The 14,876-nt window shown below is 52.1% G+C and overlaps 1 protein-coding gene across 1 annotated transcript; it reads right to left on the minus strand.

Annotated features, from left to right (window-relative positions):
- Positions 1-12,326: 12,326 nt before the first annotated feature.
- On the minus strand, positions 12,327-14,448 carry Ly6l (lymphocyte antigen 6 family member L). Its single transcript, XM_021659711.2, has 3 exons — positions 14,320-14,448; positions 14,113-14,229; positions 12,327-12,682 (listed from the first exon to the last, which is right to left on the minus strand). The coding sequence occupies exons 1-3, from the start codon at positions 14,399-14,401 to the stop codon at positions 12,453-12,455; spliced, it is 429 nt and encodes a 142-aa protein (XP_021515386.1). The 5' UTR covers positions 14,402-14,448; the 3' UTR covers positions 12,327-12,452.
- Between the last annotated feature and the right edge of the window lie 428 nt (positions 14,449-14,876).

The following is a 14,876-nucleotide window of genomic DNA, read 5'->3' on the forward strand; positions in this document are numbered from 1 at the left end:
AATGCTGCACGCTGACGGGCCTCACAGTGCAGTGTAAAGGTGAGCAGCAACATGGGGCATGCGCGTTGCTTTGGGGGCGGGGCTCTCCAATTGCAGTGAAAGCGGGGGAGGGGTACGGGCGGCTCTGGTGCTGTGGACTCAGGTCAGGCATCTGGATGGAGCAGCCGGGAGGTTGGGGCTCCAGAGCCCTGTGGCGGACGTGAGGCAACTTCTGGGCTTTCTCAGTAGGACTCCAAGTGGGCACAGCTGAACCCAATGGAGAAACCTCCCCTCCCTTCCTCCCGTTCCCGGGAGCTTGCTCTGCCTCACCAGGTCACCCTTGCTACCCTGAAGAAATGATTTTCTGTTGGTACCCACCTCCACACATGCTTTGTGGGTACAGAGTTCCCTTCTTATATGGCCTGGGGGGGGGGAGGTGCTGAGCCATCTATTCACACAGTAAGTAGACAGTAGGACTGACAAGGGTCTTCAGGGTGTGTGAGGGGCCATGGGTGCCCCCCGTACTCCCTTCAGGTGGCTGTGGGTGGCCATCAGTCCTTTCCTGCTCCGCAAAGGAGCCCACTGTCTTAAGGGGAGAAATGTTACGCCACCCCAGGCCATTTAAATTAGCCTGATCTGGGCAGGCTCTGAAGAAGCCAGGCCCCTGCCTCCAATCCCCGTCCCTTTCCTGGGCTCCCAGGCACTATGGTTCCCCTACAGGATATTATGTCAGTTTCCGGGACAGAGGGCCCCTCATTGGTTGATAACAGCCCCCAGCCCCAGGCTCCTCACAAAACTTACTGATGTAGGTTTCTGACGGCCATCTCAACTGTACATGTGGTGTAAGTGTGGGTGCGTGCATGTGCATTGTATGTGCGTGTGCATGTGTGTATATGTGTATGTGTGTGTGTGTAACCTGGTCCATGGACAGGCACAGAAACCCCCCCTGGCTGGTAGGATGATAGTTTTGCCAAATGAGGCCCCTCCACAGGGAGTATCTTAGTGTGTGTGTGTGGGGGGGGTCTATTGTGATAGGCTTCCAGATTACAGCCTATCAGCTGGGGAAGCCAAGGCAGGAACTGAAGCAGAGACCATGAAGGAACGCTGCTAACTGGCTTGCTCCTCAAGGCTCGCTCAGCCTACTTTCTTATACAACCCAAGGCCCCCTGACTAGATGTGCCACCACCCAAGTAGGCTGGGCCCTCCCACAGCACTCATTAATCAAGAAAATGCCTCACAGACTTGCCTCTGGGCAAATCTAAAGGAGGCATTTTTCTCAATGGAAGATGAGCCGCTTTCCCAGATGACTCTGGCTTGCGTCAAATTAACAGAAAAGAAAATCTAACCAGGGCAAGAGCTTATGGAAAATACACCCCGAGGCTCCACTTTCAGGACTATGGAACTTGGGCTGAAATGACAGGGGCTGGACCTCCTCTCACAGGGATCCTTCCCACAGAGGACAGATCCCATCACCCAGGTCAGTCAGAGAGGGGAAGGGGCATGTACCCCACTCAGGGTTCTGGCTGCTGTGCTGCTGGGGACCCAGTGGTGCACGTTCTTGGAGGAGCACAGGACCGGACCTTGGTGCTGGTGACCTTGAAGGGGGAGTCTCTGGCACAGTTATGGATTCAATTTAGTTGATGTTTGTCATTCTTTCCAGACCTGGACACGCGGGGGAGAAGGTCTTCACAGCCTGGAATCCCGGACTCTGGGATGGCACAAATCTTTCTGTAAGGTGATGAGGAGAAGGAGGACACTTAGGCCACAGGCCTGAGGTTGCAGGGTGGGGGATGGTGGCCAGCCTGCAGAACTCTGTCCTGGGAGTGAGTCTTCCACCTTTGGTCCATCCCAGCAGAAACCTCTGTCTGAGTCTGTTTACAGGGTCTTCCTGACAAATCAGGAAGAATGACAGGCAGAAAAAATGGTAAGGAATATGGGCCTGTGGGCGGCAGAACTATGGTCCTATAGACATACCTGACCCAAACCGGCTCTGAGCTATGGGTGTGACAGACCCCTGGAGGACTGCAGGATGCTTTGGGTCCTTCACACATTTGCCCCTATTTCACAAACTTGGGAATGGGTTCTGGGGCTTAGTAAAGACCCCTAAGATTAACTTTTGCTTTATCATTGCAGCCAGACAGCCTCAGGCCTGAGGAGGGCAAGCCAGAGAGGGGACAGGAAGGGGTCCAGATGCTGGCTCCAGGGGCTGCTCAGATTCTGGCCATAGAACTATTGTCTATGGGCATCTAGTGCAGGCTGCTCCAGTCAGGGGGTGGTGTGGTCTATCTCCTCGCCACACGGGGGCCAGTTTATCTCTTAACTGGTGTGTGTTTATTTTCATTCTCCACGATATCAATGTCAAAGAACAGCTCTCACCTCCAAGGAGAAAAAACAGTTTATTCTGGAACCAGATATGAGAGAGTATGGCCCAGGAACACAGATCCCAGTTACCCCAAATAACAGTCAACATGGTAATGGAAGGGTTTTTTTTTTTTTTTTTTTTTTTAATAACCAAGCAAGAAGATCATAAATCAAGACTCTTCAAAGCCAGGTGGTGGTGGTGGTGCACGCCTTTAATCCTAACACTCAGGAGGCAGAGGCAGGCAGATCTCAGAATTCGAGGCTGGCTTGGTCTATAGAGTGAGTTCCAGGACAGCCGGGGCTACACAGAGAAACCTTGTCTCAAACTCTCCCCCTCTGCCCCTCCCCCACCAAAAGACTCTTCAGATCCATTGGTAGACACATTAAGCAGGTAAGTCAAAGCAAAGCTGGGGGAAATCTTGGGGTTTGGCCTTAGAGAACTCCTGATGACAGGCTTAGCCTCTTAGTTGATCTGTTCTCACATTCCAAATGGTTTTCCTCATAGTCATAAAGAAGCTAGGCCACATACAGAGGTCAATCATAAATGGCCATTAAGGGACCCCAAAGCCCCCCAAAATTTGTAGTTAGGGCTTGGACCAGCAACATTCCAACCTTTCTACAGTCACTGAAGTTCTTATTGGCGTGGGGTCAAGCAGATGTGCTGTATTTCCAGGAACTTTTGTGCGCAGTGCGACAAAGGACTCATTGGCTGGTGGCAGAAGGAAAGGTCGGGGCTGAGGAAGTATCCCAACAGCATCGCAAGCTCCAAAAAGGGGCCTGGTGTTCTGCAGGAACCCCGGCAACTGTGGGGAGACAGAGACTAGAGCAGCCAAATCCCCAGAGCTGAGCAGTGTGGCAGAGCCCACCCGAGGGTTTTGCTGTCGAAGGTCCTGGGCACAGCAGGGTGGACCAGAGAGATCAGGCTCTCACTAGGTTTCCAACCCAGTAATCCCAGTGCCATGGAGAGCAGCCTCCTTGTTGGAGAAAGGAGAATTCTGGCACCCAGAGAGTGGCCGGGCCAAGCAAGGCGGCAGGAGCACGACAGAAGATGCAAACCATGTGGCCCCCGTCCTCCATCCTCCTTCAAAAGTGCAGGAGAACAGGGCTGCTGGCAGCAGCAGGACAGATGGACCTTAGTCAAGGGGGCTGCCGCTGTCATTGTCCACAGTGCCGTCAGCACCCTCAGGTGCAGAAAGCTCGGAGCATAGCTCATGTTGGGGTGTCCACATGTGCATTGGCACACCATTGGACTAGATCGTCACATTTCAAAATGGTCTCTTAGCTAGACTCCCCAGCAGGTGTGCAAAATGCCCCAGGCTATGGAGGAGTCAGTAGGACCATCCTACTGGCCCTGGTTTAATGAATTAGAGGCACAGCCTGGAGCCTATGGTAAGAAGAAGCCAGCTCTACTTCCGCTGATTTTTTTTTTTTGGGGGGGGTGCACCACAGGTTCAAGACAGGGTTTCTTTGTGTAGCCTTGTCTGTCCTGGACTTGCTTTGTAGACCAGGCTGGCCTCGAACTCACATTGATCTGCCTGCCTCTACCTCCCTGAGTGCTGGGATTAAAGCCATGCACCACCATGCCTGCTGCTTCTGCTGGTCTTGAAAGTACTACAAAGCAAGAGAAGAGCATGTACTCTCTAGACCTGAGAGTCAACCCTGAACAGCAGCCTCAGGACCAACAGCTGGGGAGGTTCCTGCCATTTGGACTCCTCCCATAACCAAGACCACTAATACAAATTCTTCTTCCTCCTTCCTTTCCCCTCCTCTTCTTCCTCCTCTCCTTCTTCTAATTTTTCTTTTCAATCTGAGCCCACTCGGCCTCTGTGGGCTTCCTGGCAAGACCCTCTCCTCTAACCTGACCCCTGAGAAGCCTGTCATTGCTGTCCTAACTTATCTGTCCCATGTGTGGTTCTTATATGCAGCAGTCTAAATAACTGGGCTTTGCTGATTGGGCATGGTGGTACAGGACTGTAATCCTAGCACTTAGGAGGCTGAGGATGGAGGATCCCAATTTCAAGGCCAACCTGGGCTACAGAGTGAGACCTTGTTGGGGAGGGAGGGGAGCAAGAAAAGAAAAGAAAAACAATCAGGCTTCAAATAGAGGAAGCAGAAAGGCCATTGTAGGTCCACGGTTGGGTCTATGAAGAAGGAAGGCTAAGCAAGCTGGTGACCTTGTAGCCAAGAAGAGCCAGGATAACAGGGGAGTTCCTAGCTCAAAATGCAGCCTACCCTTTCCAGAGTTGCCTAGGCCAGGCACTGGCAGTTCACTAATGTTGATGACGTCTCTTGGGTGTTCCGTGCTCTGAAGATGGGTCTGCAAGCCTGAGTGTAGCACCATTGTCTGGGGAGGCAGGCTGGAGTCTGAGGACACCCCATGGACACCCGACCCCGAGCCCTGAGCATCTTGGACCTGAAGCTGACATCCATACCTGTGGGCTAAGACTATGTATTCACCTCCCCTCTGAGGCAATGCGACCAAATGTACCTGAGCACTGACTATCTTCCTGCAAGGTCCTTAAAGGGGTGCTTCCTCCATGGAATGGCTTTCCCTCACATTCTAAAGATACCAACTATTAGACCTGAGGAAAAAAAACCACCTCCACAACTGTCTGAGTTTAGACTGGCCAGACGGCTGCCTCTCCTTAAGCTGGGATTTCAGAGAGCAGCCTCTCATGGGCTTTTGAGGTCCCTTGTATGAGGGAGGGTTAGAGTTGGTAGAAAACAGCTGTTGAGATAATTGGCTGTTAGCACCTGGGCAGAGAGAGGTAGATAAGTACAAGAGTCCATCTCGAAGAAGGGGAATCATCATAGGCATTGAGGAGTTTAGCAAGGGGGGGGGCATACAACATGGGGTTATGAGTTCAGCATAGGTTGAAAAACAAGGTTTTCAGGATACATTAGGTTTAGGAAACAGAAACTTAGGCTTGTAAGGGACAGAGACTTAATAGCAGTGTGTAACAATGTGGCTCCTTAGCTACAAGGTGGATCCTCTTTTGGCTTCACACAACCCTCTACCTGCATCAGGCCTTCGCCTTGCTCTGCCCACTAAGGCTGACCCCAGCGTGTGGTCAGGCCATATCTCCAGCTTCCTGCTCCTCGGATGTTCCTTGGACGCTGCTCCACGGGACGCCCCACCCATGAACATCCGCCACCTGCACCCCACCACCCCATCCCTGGTCTAGTGCGATTTGCACGTGTTCTGTTGGTCCTTGTTCTTCCCCTGGGTTAGTGTAGCTTAAGACAACCACAACCCTTTCCCCAACCTGGCTGGGCCCTGGCAGAGGAAAGAAAGTACCAGGATGCTTCCTGAGTTCTTAAGCTGTATCCCTGGGGGTCCTGGCAGGAGGGAAAGCTGGGTCACACGGCACCCCGAAACCAGCACCAGGTCCCTCCTCCACTCCACTACAGCTCCGTCCTGAGCTGTGGTTCCTAACCTGAGGATGTGAGTGGCTGGGATGGGGTCAAGGGTTGAGGATCCTGAGGACAGTTTGTTTTCTCGAGTTGATGTTCCACAGAGCATACTGGTCAGGTGGGCCCCTCAGGCCCTGACTGTGCAGGTAACTGAACGCCCCTGGCACTCAGCTAGGTGTGTGAGGAGGGAGTTCACTGCTTTCATTCAAAGTGTCCAGATCTTATCGATTCTCACCAGTACCCCCCCTTCACCCATGACACTCCTACCGCCTCCCAACCTCAAGTTGGAAATTAATAATGAAAAAGGCAGCTTTCCAGACTCAACACATTTCCCACGAGAACCTCTGTAAAGTAGTTTGAAGGAATGAGTGAGAAAAATCTGGCTTCTGACTAGAAGGCTGGAAACTGGGGGCCAAGCTTATCGGGAAGAATAAAGGTTAATATTTGGTTGAAGGGTTCATTTTTTTATTTTGAAATAATTTTAGATTTATTAAAAAATAAGTTGCAAAAAAAAAAAAAAGATAGGTGCAGAGTCCCACCCCGATAACCCCAGCATTTGGGTGGAGGCAGAGGATCAGAAGTTCATGACCAGCCTTGGCTACATGAGACCTTATCTCTAAAAACAAAGCAAAAGCTGAAAAAAAAAAGTGTAAGAATTATTCTGTACTTTTTATGCTCACTTTTCAAACACTGACATTTAACTTAACTGTGGTGCAATTATCAAAATCACCAAATATGGCACAATCCTAATTCTTACTGGAAGAACCTGCTCGGCTTCTCCCACGTCCTCCGGCACCTCCTCCTCACACCTGCCCCAGGTCTCATCCCCTCTGCTTGCCCAGCCTGCGTCTCCTGAATCTAGAGCAACATCTCAGACTCAGCTTTATTCATGACCTCCACCCTTCACAAACACAAAGGCTCGTCTCCGGGGTGGCTCTCTTGATGCCACCCCCTGCTCTCACCACTGTTCTGCCCAGGGCCACCGTGGCCACGTTACACCTTCTCTTCTCACCGGGAAAACCGTAGCTTGTGATGATGGTATGTGGTATGTAATACACGTGTTTCTTTGGATTTCATCGCTTGCAGGTTCACTGACTCTGGGACACACGGGCTTTCGCTTTATGCCTTTCTCTGAGATGAGCACATTTCCTTCTTTCCTGCCTGCCTTCTCCCAGAGTCTTACATACTGGGCGAGGCACTCTACCGCTGAGCTGACCCTGCCACCAGCTGTCATTTCCTCAAATGTTTCTTTCTATTGCATTGCTTCTCCACAGCCTGTGGGATAGTTGCCATATGCACATCAGGCTTTCTGGTGGCCCTGCTCATGACTTGCCTGTTTCTTCTGTATGTGTTCCAGTCAGCTGTCACCTCTGACCTGATGTTGGGCTCCCAGCCCCCCTTTTCTTTACTTTGGCAGTGATGTCTTTGCATTGTATGCTTCCATCCAGCTGCTCTTTGATGTTGTACTTCCTTGCTGAGCTTTAGGCTTTCACATTCACACCCAAAGAGCTTGCCCTTACTATATATAGAATACACACACACACACACATATTTACATGAAAGATGCTGTGTTGTCTCAGTATCCCATCTTCCATGTTATCTCAGCATTGGCACCTGTTTTCAGTTACTTTTTGTTGCTGCAATAAAACATCATGAGCCAAAAAGCGACTTAGGGAAGGAAGAGTTTATTTGGGCTTATTATTTCAGAGGCAGGGTCTAGAATGGCAAGGGAGGCATGGCATCAGGCAGCCTGAGCCAGAAGCTGAGTTCAACACATTCGACAGCAAATACAAAGCAGGGGAGGTAGGAGGGGGAGGAGGAGACAGCAAGAGATTTGGAAGTGGGACTAGGCAAATGAACTCTCGAAAGCCTGTCCCTAATGACGAACGTCAAACCACCTCAGCGTCCTTGAGCTCAGTCATCTATTGAGCACCCTTGTCCTTGCTATTGAGGTTTCCACGACCTTTAGTCTAAGAAGTGATTCTGCTGCTGGGAAGCTGACTCTCTTTGACAGAGTAGGCACACCAGTGAGCGCCTTTGCTTCGGCAGCTGCTGGGGTCTATGGTGCAGGTGCAGACTCACCTGCTATGACTGCGTTGGGCAGCTCAGTTTCCCAAGCCTTGGCAGTGTTCGGACCCACTGCTAGCCTGAAGCCTGGTGACGGGATCGCCCCCCCGAAGACCCATCCCTTGAATGCTTCTGGCCTTCCTCTGTTATCTGAAATCTCTCCTTTAGGCTGGCGACCGACCGGGAGCTGCAGACAGCACGCAAGGACACTTCCCACCCAGGAAGTCACATCAGGCTCACAGACGAGGGGACAAAGCTTAGGGTTGACCCACAGCCTGGGTGGGCGGTCCTCAACCCATCCCCGTGGAGGCGCGAGCCCCCTTCCCTCAGAGCTTAGGCATTCGCTGTTTGGTTCGGCTGCCTGCTGCCTGGAGCTGCAGGGTTCACAGAGAACTGCCAGCCTCCTCCTCCCGGGTGCTGGGATTAAAGGCTTGCTTTGAATTTTGAGTTAAAGCTCCCTCCTGTGCCCAGGCTATCACGATGCTTTATCTCCCCTCTGCCATTTGCACCAAGACTGGAGTGGCCATAGGACTCTGGTGCGTTAAGACAAGGTTGAAATGGAACAAACTCATGTATAGATGGCAAGGGTAGAGACACAGGCAACTGGAACAAGACAGAGAAAATCGGTTGGCGGCCACCCTTCACCGAAGCCAAAGAACCGGATAGACTTAAAGCTGTGAAGCTAGAAGAAAACAGGAGCAAATCCCATCTGCCTTGGCTTGTGGTGCATTTTAGCTGGGTAGGTTTTCCCTACTTTTCTAATCCATTACCTAGGAGGCCCAGCCACCTGCGCTCCAGACCTCCGCATGTCCAGAGAGGAAAGGAGCTGGCCTGAATGCCTGCACGGTCCCGCCCAGCATGTTGGATGCTCATAGCCTGGCTGGACTGCTGCCTCTAAAAGCCACATGGCTCTGGTCCAGGCAATGGGAAAGTGCCAGGGATCCAGGAGAGACTCAGACAATGATGATGTTTAGATAGGTCAGAAGCTCTAGGGAAAGCAGTTGCGGGAGAGACAGTGGCCTCTCACTACAGGGCAGGCTCCATGCCCTTCAGAGGCCTTTGACCGTTCCTTCTGTGGTCTCTTCCGAGCAAGTGGCTGGCCTGATTCTCAGTTAGCACGCGTTTACCACCAAGAGTTCCTGCCTTAATCTCAGGATTATTTCACGTATTGCTCAACTTTTTTTTTTCTCCACTAATTTCTACTTGTGTGTGTGTGTGCATGAGAGTGTGTACATGTGGAAGCCAGAAAACCTCAGATGTCATCCTTAGGAACACCATCCACTTCCTTTGACATGGTTTCTCATTTGCCTGGAGCTCCCTAACCGGGCAAGACTGGTTGGCTATCGAGTCCCAGGAATCCACCTGTCTCTGTGCCAGGATTCTACACACACGCCACCATGTCCAGCATTGTTTAATGGGTCTGAGAATCAGAGCAAGTACTTTAGAAACTGAGCCATCTACCCCCACAGTTCACTAACTTAAAAATTCACTTATTCTGTAGTTTCTGATTTGCAGCTGAAAGGTTACCCCCAAAAGACTGAAGCCCAGAGTCCTCTCTTCAAAAGAAGAACTTGGGTCCCAACTCCAAAGGGTATAGAGTAACTATGTGATACAGAGGTTGGGTGGAAGAGCTCCCCTAGCTCAGGTCCACACTCACCTGAGGATACAGGAGTTAGCTGTCTATAGGCAGTAAAGGAAAAAAGGCCTATGGTAAAACTGCAATCTGATCTTGTAAACATGGGAACACAGAGAAAATAGTTTTATTAATGACCAGCAAACAAAAGCCAAAGTCAGGGTCCAGCATTACCTGCTGGCAGTGCCTGTCAAGATCTGTGTGGCTTAGCACATGAGTCAAAGTGAGCAGCTAAGGAAGCAAGTAATAAATGGACACAGGAGGATTCGCTGTGTGGTCATCCTCAGTTGGGCAAGCAGTATGGGATTATCTCCTGGCTGGGTGGGGGATCTTAATACTTAAGCACCTGCTTCTGGGTTGCCTAGCAACCTATGATGTCATCACACCTGGCCGGTGTGGTTACAATGCTCCTTAAAAGGACCAACCCACCACATTGTACTCCTCTTGGCCTCTCTTGCCTCTTGCCCTCTTGGCTCCCTTCCCTTCTCTCCTTTCTCTGTCGGGCACCCACCCTCTCTTCCTCCCCATCATATTCTGCTCTCTCTCCTCTCTTCATATCCATCTAATAAGCCTCTTTCATATAAAATCTGCTGTGCACCTCATCATTCATTACTTGATCCTAATAGGGGAGGCATGCACAGAGCCTGTGAACCCTGCCATTGGGTTGGCCTTTGCTATGTATGTCTGGAGGATTAATGCATCTCAATAAAATTACCTTAATCTTTTCCTAGTTCTAACTCTAATCCTTATTTAAAAAAACAAACAAACAAACAAACAAACAAAAAACCTCCCCCCCCCAAAGCTCCTGAACAAGGAGCTTCACAGTGTCTTCCTTGCCTCGTCCCCCATGATGGGAGTTCTACTCTTGCCTGCTCTTTTCTTGGTAAGGTTTGCTTTCTCGTCTCTCACCTGTGTCTCTGCCTCCTCAATCGTCGATGTAAGACAAAGGATGGAAAAGCATCTGTCTCAGTTTGACTTTTGGTGACTGTTGATTGTTTGCCACCCTTAGGACCTGGGTCAAGCACATCTGGGCCAAGAAAGGCCTTGTCTCTCTCAGATGCGTGCATCACCAGCACAGGACCCAGTTGGCACTTACACACACTTTTTTTTTTAACAGGAGAATTTGGCTCCTAGGAGCCACCTAGTCCACTCTACCACAGCATGATGGTCCTCTTAGTACCTGCTCCCTTAGAAGAGGCCTAGCAGGATACCCCAGGCCTGGAGACCCAGAGACTCCCAAAGCCCTAACACCTCAGGACTCCTGCCCTGGGCCACTAAGCAGTTGGGTCAGTGTGGGGAGTGAGTGGGGCCGAAACTCAGTGTGAAAAGCCATAACTTGCAGGGAAGGATTGGTTTTAGTCAGGGACCCTGGGAAGATAGACACCAGACCCAGGGTTATCCAGAGCCACTGAAGGGCTGTGGGCCGTATCAGTCACTGGGCCAAGGTGTAGGATAGGAAGAAACTGCAGGATCCTGGGAGGACATTACAGTGTGGCCCGCCCTCCCGGGGTTATATAGTGCCACCTGGGCTGAGAGAGTGGTGCAGGAGCGCGAAGAGCAGGCTCAAGGAGGCAGGAGTGTGTGTGTGTGTGTGGACCAGCACAGGCAGGTGTAAGGATCAGGAAACAGGATACCACGCATGCCCCACCCCCACCCCTACCCCCAGGCTCACTTGTTAGGGCCTGGATCTGAAACGCCCTCTTCAGGGTCAGATTTCAAACCTTATTCCCCAGCTGGTGGCACTGTTTGGGGGGAGGCTGTGGAACCTTCCTGTGAGTCTAGTGGAAGTAGGAGGTGGCAGTGGTTGGACCCTCTGAAGGTCCCACCTGGGCCCTGGTTCCAGCTTCACTCTCAGCGTCCTGGTCTGTCAACGGCCTCACCGTACAATTCCAGTGCAGGGAGCTGGGCTCCGCCATGCCTGCCCACCATGGTGGACGGAAACTCTGAGCCAAGTAAATCCTCCTTGTGTTGTTGCACTGTGGTCATAGGCTAGAGTGACATATTTGCCCCATACCAAGAGTTTGCTCACTCATAGCAAAATTCTTGGTTTTGTTTTTGTTTGTTTGTTTTTGTTTTTTGTGGGTTGTTTTTTGTTTTTTTTTTTGTGGGGACAATCCCTTCATGCCCAGTAGAACCCACTCAGCCTGGCTGGCTGTAAGCTGCCAATCAGTCTCCTAGTCCCTCTCTGTGTGACTTACCTGTGCCCTTACCCAGGGACCCAAGTACCCAGTCATAGTCACCAGGCCTCACTTCCTGCAGTGACGCTTCAACCAAACGTGGTTTTAGACCACCCTGGCATTCTCTCCTGTCCTTGTGGCACTCCTGTCTCTGCTCCCACCCCCTCCTCAGACCGTGGCCAGTGAGCCCTCCTAGGACTCCAGATCTGAGCTTGGCTTATATGCTTACCCTATGCTGGGCTCCAGGCTTTGGGGACAGGTCTAGGTGTCACCTGGCTGGATGCTTCCATGCAGGTCTATACTGGGAGCTGCAAGAGGGGTGGCTCGCCGGGGCAACGGGACAGTGAAGGAGCAGGAGCCAGGCTGTGGCGCAGCAAGGGTTCACTGTCTCTAAACAGTGAGATGCAGCAGCCCTGGGTGCACGAACAGGGGACCCCATACTGTTTCTCAGCCCGGACCCCATCTGTAAAGTCAACTGCTATGAGGAAGATGGAGCAGTGTCAGAGTGTGGCCGCACCTCTGGCTTCACCAGGTCCTCCTGCCACTCACAGATCTTGACAGTGTACCAAGGGCCTGCAATGGAAATACTCCTTTGTCTGTCTCCATGAGGAGCAGTAGGGTTTTATTCCCAACTTCCTGAGCCAAGATGTCAGGTAGGAGCAGGCTGCTAGGTCCTGACTGAGCAAAGGGTATGGTGTCCTCTTTTCTACCTCAGCGACTGAGCATCACCTTGCAAGTCCTGGAATGGATGAAGGTGGGATAGCCATTTGAAGTGGAAACCAGGAGGTGCTAGAAGGGTGTGTGTGTTGGGGGGGGGGGTGTCACAGGACAGGTGTGGACAGCAGGGTGCAGAGGAGGCTCAGAGCCATTGGCGGCAGGAGCTTCTCTGGTAGGTCCCGGTTGTCGGGTGCTCTGTTGCAGAGAGTTACTGAACAGCATTGCCTGGTGATCTTGGCGTGAAATATATTGTTCACTGGCCACTCATAGAGACTGTTGGAGTTGGAACACCCGATGGCACAGCGCTTGCTGATCTGAACTCTGCTCCTTGTGTCTGCACGGGAAAAGAGAACAGCATGTGGTCCTAGAACCCTGAGGCCAGAGGGGAGGTGTTGGGGGGAAGCTTCCAGCGTGGAGGACTGGCCCTGGCCCTGCTGTCCTTTCACAGCCAAGACCCACAGAGTGATGAGAGCTCTGCTACCCAGACTCACCACCAACCTGGGATACAGCAAAGAGGTGGGCTCTCTCTCCAGCAGCCCTCGCTGACCCAAAGTAGAAAAGGACTGGGTGCCAAAGAGTACATTGCTTGGTGGGACAGAACGTGGGGTGACCAAGGACATTCTGGCAGAGATTACGGAGACTGTGGCCTCCTTGGAAACCATGAACAGTCCTCCCCCAGTGATTGTGTCAGATCTCCCCCAGAACAGGTAGCCCCCAAAGGGAATCCTGAGAGCCCACTCCCTGCACAGATCTGCCAGAGCAGATCTCAAGAGCAACTGAACAAAAAAGTTGGGGGTGAGGGGGGGCAGTGGGCAGGGGGGGGGCAGAGCGTAAGGGGGGCAGCAAGATGAAGGGTTCAAGACTGAAAGAAAAAGTTGGAGAAAGTAGTTCATCCACTTCAAAAAGATCTTTAGTACACAAACCCCCTTCACTGTAACAAGAGAAAGGGACCCTAAGGGCAGGGTTGCAACTGATTAGAAGAGGGGCTACACCCTGGGGAAATTGCTGCCCTCCCAGGGAAAAAAAATCCCTCTTGGGAAAAGGTGGCTTCAGCCTGACAAAGCACAAAGGAGGAAACACATTAGCGAGAGGCAGCCCCGGGGAGCTGTGGATACTGCTGCAGAGGACAGTCTGCCAGGCCACCCTGCCTGAGGCTTGCAACGTACCCTTCCTTCAGGGCTTGTCCTAGGCCAAGCTCAAGCCATTCTTCTCAGGAAGCCAGGGAACAAGAGAAGCCTAGAGTTTACGGATGACTCTGCAGCCAGGCTCAGGACTTTTACCTCAGAGAGGAGGCAACTCAAAGGCATCTGCGGGGTCCCAGGGAAGGGGCTGAAGCAACCCGCCATGGCTGTGCACCTCTGGTTTCTGGACATTTTCCTATTTTCGCTTTTCCATGCAGACGGGGAAAGCAAAGCGTTGGCTTTTGTTCCATTATCCTCCGTAAGGCCAATGGTCCCACTGCCTCTGCAACCCCATGAGGTCCCTCCCACGTGAGTGGGTGGCTTTGGCAAAGCCATCCCTGCCTGGCTGTCTCGGCTTTCGCTCACCTGTTCATTTGGAAATTCAATGTCACATCAGAGCCTCTGCCCTGGAGAGAGCTCTAGGAGTGACACATGAACAACTACAGCAATTGGGAGAGAAAAAGGAGCACCTGAAATTCAGATCACACCTTCCCATATATCCAGAACCTAGAGGATACACGTTGGGCCGGGACCCAGCCTTGCCACTGGTCCTGGAGCTGCCCAGGCTCAAGGACAGACTCACTAGAGTAAAGGAGCACCTCGTTGCTCAGACAGACGTTTTCGTTGGCCTGGCACTTCTTGGGCTTACACTGGTTGAAGTGGGAGACCTTGAAACACTGGAAGCAGCTCAGGTTTTGGGCTGTGGACAAGAATGTGCGTCCGTGGGCGGGGAGCACAGGTTAGACTCCCACTCTGATCCCATCCCCCTCCATCCCTGTCCAGCTCTTACCCGGTGCCGCCATGATCATCAAGTCCCAGGTCAGCTCCACAAACATCAGAGATGCCCAGAGGGCCAGAAGCAGCTGGGTCATGACGCTGTGCTCTGCACACTACAGTCCTGCCTCAATCCCACACAGCCAGCCCTGTGCCCTGCCCTGCCACAGCTCAGTGCACCCACATGGTGCCTGGGGGAGGAGCTGGAGGACTGGCTGGAATCTTTGTTCCCTCCTTGAATGCTCCGGGGGGGGGGGGGCAGGTGACTGCACCTTGCCTGTGGGTGGAGGCACAGTGAAGACATCAGGACACCTTCTGTGTCCTCTGGTCCTTGGGTCCAGCCACATCTGCAGGCCTTGTGAACCTTTCCTAAGCCCATTTGCCTCAGGAAATGCTGCCTTAGTGTGGGGGTCTAACTCAGTTCCCCCTGTGTCTCTTTCTCAGGTCTGTCTTTCAAGACTGACCCCTTGAAGGCCAACCCCCTCCCCCATAGGGGCCACTTTTCTGTTTCAAGCCTGCTAGCTCAATCATTATTCCCTGTCCCTTCCCTTTGCTGTTTCCTCCCTTCTCTCT

The sequence above is a fragment of the Meriones unguiculatus genome, chromosome 8, assembly GCF_030254825.1.
Source record: "Meriones unguiculatus strain TT.TT164.6M chromosome 8, Bangor_MerUng_6.1, whole genome shotgun sequence".
Lineage (NCBI taxonomy): Eukaryota > Metazoa > Chordata > Mammalia > Rodentia > Muridae > Meriones > Meriones unguiculatus.

Coding starts and splice junctions, on each gene's coding strand:
- Ly6l (XM_021659711.2), bottom strand. CDS start 14,401: ATGACCCAGCTGCTTCTGGCCCTCTGGGCATCTCTGATGTTTGTGGAG. Junction 14,230..14,319: donor GATGATCATGGCGGCACCGG/GTAAGAGCTGGA, acceptor TCTTGTCCACAG/CCCAAAACCTGAGCTGCTTC. Junction 12,683..14,112: donor CGAGGTGCTCCTTTACTCTA/GTGAGTCTGTCC, acceptor TTTCCCGTGCAG/ACACAAGGAGCAGAGTTCAG.